The 7500-nt window shown below is 36.2% G+C and overlaps 1 protein-coding gene across 13 annotated transcripts in view; it reads right to left on the bottom strand.

Annotated features, from left to right (window-relative positions):
• The window catches only part of prdm1c (PR domain containing 1c, with ZNF domain), a 25619-nt gene that overhangs the window by 16589 nt on the left and 1530 nt on the right, over positions 1-7500 (bottom strand). For 3 of the 13 annotated variants that reach the window (XM_073933704.1, XM_073933711.1, XM_073933705.1), the window contains exons 2-3: positions 7088-7139; positions 163-372 (exon numbers count right to left, since the gene is read on the bottom strand). In XM_073933704.1, coding sequence (XP_073789805.1) covers positions 163-348 — 186 coding nt within the window. In that variant the 5' untranslated portion in view covers positions 349-372; positions 7088-7139. Of the gene's footprint in view, positions 1-162; positions 373-2294; positions 2533-7087; positions 7140-7500 lie in introns of all 13 variants that reach the window. The other 10 variants (XM_017352572.4, XM_073933706.1, XM_073933702.1 and 7 more) reach the window with 5 other exon arrangements.

The following is a 7500-nucleotide window of genomic DNA, read 5'->3' as shown; positions in this document are numbered from 1 at the left end:
AAACATTTTTCAAAATATCTTCTTTTGTGTTAAACAGGAAGAAGAAACTGGAATATTTTTAAACACTTGAGAGTAAGTAAATGATCTCTTCAAGGGCGAGTAAATGAACTACCCCTTTAAGTCTGTAAATATGTTTTTGATCCACTTCACAAGTATGCATACCTGATTGAGATAAGTGAATCTGAGGTTTCTGGGTAATGATGTCTGTGCTCTGCTTTTCTTCCACCCATCAAAGTCTGCCTCATGTTGGTTTTTAAGATGACAGGTGTGTGTCTCTTCCACACGCTGCTCTTCGGTTTGTGCAGAGATGCTGTTCTTTGATGTGGTTGTGAGTGTTTTTGATGGCATAATAAAAGTGAACGAAGTTTAAACCTGTGAACGACGGAAAATGGAGCACATGATGATAAGCAGAAGATAAAACATCACTATTTCCCATTCAGCTGCTTTACTCAATATGTATAAACACAGAGCATGTGAGTAATTAGAAACTGACTTAAAGTTTCCTTTACAGGGGACCTATTACGCCCCTTTTTTTCCTGTCTCTGATGTCCCTAGAGTGTTTGTGTGAAATTTCAGCTCAAAATAACACACGAATAATACTTTATAACTCTTTGAAACTGCCCCTTTTAGGCCTTGTACCAAATTGTGCCTTTTTGGTGACTGACGCTTTAAATTCAAATGAGATTGTTCTCTTTTCAAAAGAAGGCGGGGCTACAAATGCCTGTGTGTCAGCATAGTGGCAGATTCATAACATTCATTTTCTTTCTTTTCGGCTTAGTTTCTTTATTAATCTGAGGTCGTCACAGAATGAACCGCCAATTTATCCAGCATTTGTTTTACGCAGCGGATGCCCTTCCAGCCGCAACCCATTACTGGGAAACCCATACACCCTCATTCACACACATACATACACTATGGACAATTTAGCCTACCCAATTCACCTGTACCACATGTCTTTGGACTGTGGGGGAAACCGGAGCACTCGGAGGAAACCCACGCAAATGCAGGGAGAACATGCTAACTCCACACAGAAATGCCAACTGAACCAGCTGAGGCCCGAACCAGCAACCTTCTTGCTGTGAGGCGACAGCACTATCTACTGGGCCACCGCGTCGCCCTGGATGCTTTCATCCCTAACATAAAAAAAAGAGTAGTAAATTTGCCCAGAATGTATTGTTGAGTTCTTTAAAAGTTTCAAAGCTTTTTCTCAAAATATGTGTCAAAATATGATTTCTCACCCGAAATCATTCTGCTAGCTGAAACACAGAACATGTTATGGCCAAATTAAGACTCAAAATCACCCCAGAGTGGATGAAATTATCCCCATAAGTTACATAAGAGTTAATTACAATTAATTCACATTTTTGCAAACAAAACTCAAAAATGTCTCATTTGCCTACATTTTTAATGTTAAGAATTCGCATCACACAAAACAAATACAGTATATGCAGTTGAAGTCAGAATTATTAGCCTCCTGTTTAATTTTTTGCCCAATTTCTGTTCAACAGAAAGATTTTTTTTAAACACATTTCTAAACATAATAGTTTTAATAACTCATTTCTAATAACTGATTAATTTTTTCTTTGCCATAATGACAGTACATAATATTTTACTACATATTTTTCAAGGCACTTATATACAGCTTAAAGTGGCATTTAAATACTTAACTAGGTTAATTAGGTTAACTTGGCAGGTTAGGGTAATTAGGCAAGTTATTGTATAATGATGGTTTGTTCTGTAGACTATCGGAAAACAAAATTAGGTTAAAGGGGCTAATAATATTGACCTTAAAATTGTCTTTTAAAAAATTATAACTGCTGTTATTCTAGAAGAAATAAACCAAATAAGACTTTCTCCAGAAGAAAAAAATATTATCAGACATACAGTGAAAGTTTCCTTGCTCTGTTAAACATAATTGAAGAAATATTTTAAAAAGCAGTAAAAATTCAAAGGGGGGCTAATAATTCTGACTTCAACTGTTTACAAAAATGAATCAAGTCTCCTAAACTCTGAGGAACTTCTGAGCTTTAGATTTTGACTGAACTTTTTCTTTTCTGACCTGATCAAAAGCATGCATTCAACAGCTACATGACACGAGTGTTAATCTGAGTTTCCACATCAAACTGGCAACTAAGAATGAAACTCAATACTAAAGCGCAGTTCTCGCTCACACACACACAGATCTGCGACCACAACACACACACTAAGCATCTGACATGAAGAGGTTTCCTTCAGACTGAGCTTCAGCTGATTTACTCACACCAACTGCATGTAAAATCATAAGCGAGACTTACTGTGATGTTTGGGTTGAGTCAGTGTGTGTGTCCGTAGGAGGAGGCTGCAGGAACTCTCTCTGTTTCTCTCTCTCGAATGTGTAGAAACCTCTGATTTCATTCAGGCATCATCTGAAGATAAACTCCACCCTGATGTGTTTCTCCACCCCTCAGAGTCTCTCGCTTTTCCTCTGACTGTGCATTTCAGAGAACCGCTCAAGCTTTCTAGATGACATCTCAGAAATGACAGCTTTGAGACCTGTTCATGTTGTTCATGCAATTCAAATATACAACGGAGATCAAATTTGGAGATCAAGTTATGTTGTGGTTGCACCGTGACAGCAATGTTGAGTGTAATCAGTTACAAAGTAACACAGTAAAAGTAATTAAATAACTTTTCTGCTGAAAGTAAAACGCATACACGTGATAAAAGCTATCTCTTCCATGTTAAAAAGAAGTTTTTGTCCTAACCATCTGTGATGACAATGCATGAAATTTCTATTTTAGAAATTTTAATTTCTTTAATTATGTGCTTTGTTCAGTGTTAAATGCAATTAATGTGAGTTTAAATAGCATTTTACATGACATTTATTGTCATACAGTGCATACGGAAAGTATTCATAGCGCTCCACTTTTTCCAAATATTTTTGTTACAGCATAACATATTCTTAACATAACTTATTCCAAAATACAAAAAAATATCCAAAACTTCTACACACAATACCCTATAATGACAATGTGAATTTTTTTATTTTTATTAAAATTAATTAAAAATAAAAACCCTGAAAAATCACATGTACATCAGTATTCACAGCCTTTGGCGAGAAGCTCTAAATTGAGTTCAGGTACATTGTTTCCACTGGTCATTCTTGAGATGTTACAGCAGCTTTATTGGGGTCACCTGTGTTCAAATCAGTTGATTGGACATGATTTGAAAAGGCATACACCTGTCTACATAAGGTCCCAGGGTTGACAATGCATGTCAAAGCACAAACCAAGCATGACAAAAGAATTGTCTGTAGACCTCCGAGGCAGGATTGTCTTGAGGCACAAGACTGGAGAAGGTTACAGAAAAATTTCTGCTGCTCTGAAAGTTCCACTGAGCACAGTAGCCTCCGTTATCTGTAAGTGGAAGATGTTTGGAACCACCAGGACTCTTCCTAGAGCTGGCCCGCCATCTAAGCTGATTGAGTCTCAGGGCCTTAATCAGGGAGGTAATCAATAACCTGATGGTCACTCTGTCTGAGCTCCAGCATTCTTCTGTGGAGAGAGGAGAACCTCACAGAAGGACAACCATCCGTGCAGCAATCCACCAATCAGGCCTGTATGGCAGAGTGGGCAGACGGAAGCCACTCCCTGTCTCGGACTTGCCAAAAGGCATCTGAAGGACTCTCAGACTGTAAGAAACAAAACTCTCTGGTCTGATGAGACTACAATGGAAATCTTTGGAGTGAATGCCAGGCGTTATGTTCTGAGAAAACCAGGAACTGCTTATCACCAGGCTAATACCATTCCTACAGTGAAGCATGGTGGTGGCAGCATCATGCTGTGGGGATGTTTTGCAGCAGCAGGAACTGGAGGTCTAGTCAGGATAGAGAGAAAGATGTTCACAGACATCCTGGATGAAAACCTGCTTCAGAGTGCTCTTGACCTCAGACTGGGGCGACGGTTCATCTTCAATGACTCAAAACACACCGCTATAATATCAATAGAGTGACTTTACCACAACTCTGTGAATGTCCCAGAGCCCAGACCTAAATCCTATTGAATAGATCTAAAAGTGGCTGTACACAGTCGCTTCCCATTAAACTGATAGAGCTTGAGAGTTACTGCAAAGAGGAATAAGCAAAAATTCCCAAAAACAGGTGTGCCAAGCTTGTGGCATCATATTCAAAAAGACTTGAGGCTGTAATTGCTGCCAAAGGTGCATCAACACAGTATTGAGCAAAGGCTGTGAATACTGGTGCACATATGATTTTTCAGGTTTTTTATTTTTAATAAATTTGCAACAGTTTCAAAAACTTTTTTTTTCACATTTTCATTTTGGGGTATTGTGTAGAATGTCGAGGAAATAAATGAATTAATCAATTTTTGAATAAAGCTGTAACATAAAAAAATATGGAAAAAGTGACGCGCTATGAATACTTTCCAGATGCACTGTATATTTGTTGTTGGATAGTTCGTCTCAGATCTTGAAAAAAAAAAAAAAAACCAAGCAGAGAGTTTGAAAACTGCGATTCAGTGCAAACACAATTGTCCAATTACTTTTGGTCCCTTAACAAGAGTGAGGCACATAGGCAAAGTGTTGTAATTCCTACAGCGTTCACCTGATTTGGATGTAAATACCCTCAAATTAAAGCTGACAGTCTGCAGTTAAACACATCTTGTTCATTTAATTTCAAATCCATTGTGTTGGTGTATAGAGCCAAAATGTTAGAATTGTGTCCCAATATTTATGGACCTACAGTAACTGTATATATATGCATTTTTATTTGTCCAACCAATGCACTGTTAACAATTTCCTGCAGAATCTAGTAACTTACTGTCAATCAAATACAGCAAAAATACTGTATTTACATTGGCAGCATCATTTATCTTTCTGTATTTACAGAATTGTATGTTTATCTTTACTGTAAATTATACAGTAATTTTCACAATGCAACTTTAAAATACAGTAACATACCGCATAACTGTCCTACAGTAAGATAGTTCATATTAGTTTAATACTGTGTGATTTCCAAAAGTAGTTAACAGTGTACGTATGAAATATGTTGCCATCACTTGTTCTTTGCTCTGAGACAAAAATAAAAGTTGCTGTTTGACTTCAGTAAAAAAAAAAAATAGGAGTTTAATTTCTAGGCATTGAGATTGATGTGGTTTAGTCTTCAGTCAGGTAAAAACTGTTTGAGTAATTAAGTTAGATTTGAGATGAAGTAATTAGAGAAGTAATTTAAATACAACTGCACTCTTGAAATATATTACTTTTTTGAAGTGCCTTAACCAACACTGTATGCTATAAGAACAGTTTTATAACATAACCAAAACAAACAATTGTTTTTAAAAACTTACAACTAAAATTAGCTAATTGTTATTAGTTTTGACTAGGTAAAATTAGACTTTCGGTCCAATTTCTCTTAAATGTGGAGATCCTGTATTCCAATGCTTTATGTCAAGGCTGATTATGCAGCTCTTCAGTGGATTGTCCGTCCACTGAATAATAGTATAAAACTGAATTGAAAGAAACTGAACTTCAACAGTGACATTTATACTAAACTGAATCAGTTTTTTATTTAAATGAAACCACAAAGATGCCAATGTCTAGAAATTAGTTTTAAAACAACTACCTTCTCTTGGTGTGGCTGACAAAGTAATCACGAATCACTGTGACCTTCATCGGGACAACTTGCTATCACTGCATTTCCAGATTTGACATTACCGTGTGTCAACTCTTATTACTGATGACTGATTTGACATTGTGATTTGAGTTTTGCTGTTTACAGTAAGTGAGGTGAGGAACGCTGCTGTTTGATGTATTATTAATTAAACTAAACTGAACTAACACTGAACTGACTGAAGATGATTTAAACTAGTAGAACTGCTAATAGCTGAACTGATGTCGCTTCAAACTGTTCAGGAAAAATTACACTGAACAGTTTTGAACTAAACCAACACTAGATTCTTTTATTTTTGATATTGTTTTAAAAAAGCAAGGTGTACATTTTCAAATCTATAGTTCACCCAAAGAATTAACACTTCCTTGCTCTCAAATTGCTCCAAAATTTATGAGTTTATTTATTCTGATAAACACAAGATAATTAAATTTGAATAATGTTGTAAACTGGTAGTGGCAGCACGGTGACTCAGTGGTTAGCACTGTCAACTCGAAGCAAGAAGGTTGCTTGTTTGAGACCCGGCTGGGTCAGTTGGCATTTCTGTGTGGAGCTTGCATGTTCTTCCCATGTTGGTGTGGGTTTCCTCCGGGTGCTCCGGTTTCCCCTACAATCCAAAGACATGCGCTATAGGGAGACTGAATATACTAAATTGGCCGTAGTGTATGAGTGTGTGTGTGTGAATATGAAAATGTATGGGTGTTTCCCAGTACTGGGTTGCAGCTGGAAGGGCATCTGCTGCGTAAAAAATATGCTGGAATAGCTGGCGGTTCATTCTGCAGTGGCGACCCCTGATAAATAAGGGACTAAGCCGACGGAAAATGAATGAACGAACGACTGACATCCATAGTAAGGAAAAAAAATACACAATTTTTTGAATGGCTGCAGGCTTTCAACATTCTTCATTTTGTGTTCAATAGAAGAATGAAACTCAAACAGGTTAGAAACAAATGGAGGATGAGTAAATGATGACTGATTTTCTTTTCTTTTTGGGGGTTAACTATATCCAATTGTAACAAAACTAGTTAAACTTCAGATCTAATGCATTTATTGCAGTTAAATTTAGTTTCAGTTCACACAATCAATTTCAAAACCTCTTTGTAATACCAACATTTGTTTGAACAAACTTCAGAGAGCAGTTTATCTTGTATCCGGTCTCTTGTGTTGTGTGTGGATGATCTAACTTCATATCGCTGTGCAGTACTTTGTTATTAATAATTTAAGCAAAGACTGAATGTGAAAGTTTTCTTCAAAGTTGTGATTGCAGTGCAGTTTGGACAGCCTTTATAACAAGTGCTGACTGATTCATGTTTAGCGTAATTTTAGAATATTACATCATGGATCTGAAACTACATTTTTTTGCAAGAACAATATTAATTAAATAGTTAATTCCAAATATAATACAATATTCTGTCATTTACTCACCCTCAGAAGAAGAAGTGGTGTGTGATTGTATCATTGTGGCATCAAAAATTGCCTACATAAAACCATTAAAAAAGGCATGTCAATATTAATTTGATCAACACACTGAAAAACCCAACAGTCAACTTTATTAAATGAAATGAGTGTAAATTTACAAGAAAAAATTACAGTAAGTTGATTCCACTCATTTGAAAAGAGTTTTGAACTCTTAATTAAATACCTCATTAATTCAACTTAAATAGAGTAAGTTCCCAGTACTTACTATAGGTTAGTTTTTTTTAAACTCTTATTGGGTTATTAAAACATATTGGGTTTTACAGAACTCAGTTGGTTTGAGTTCTCTTTATTTATAAGATTTTACTGTGCTCAATTTGCTTTGTTTACTCAAATGGATTAAGTTCACAGCACTCATTAGA

Source organism: Danio rerio, chromosome 20, assembly GCF_049306965.1.
Source record: "Danio rerio strain Tuebingen ecotype United States chromosome 20, GRCz12tu, whole genome shotgun sequence".
Taxonomy (NCBI): domain Eukaryota; kingdom Metazoa; phylum Chordata; class Actinopteri; order Cypriniformes; family Danionidae; genus Danio; species Danio rerio.
The sequence above is the reverse complement of the archived record's forward strand: the minus strand, read 5'-3'. Positions and strand labels throughout refer to the sequence as shown.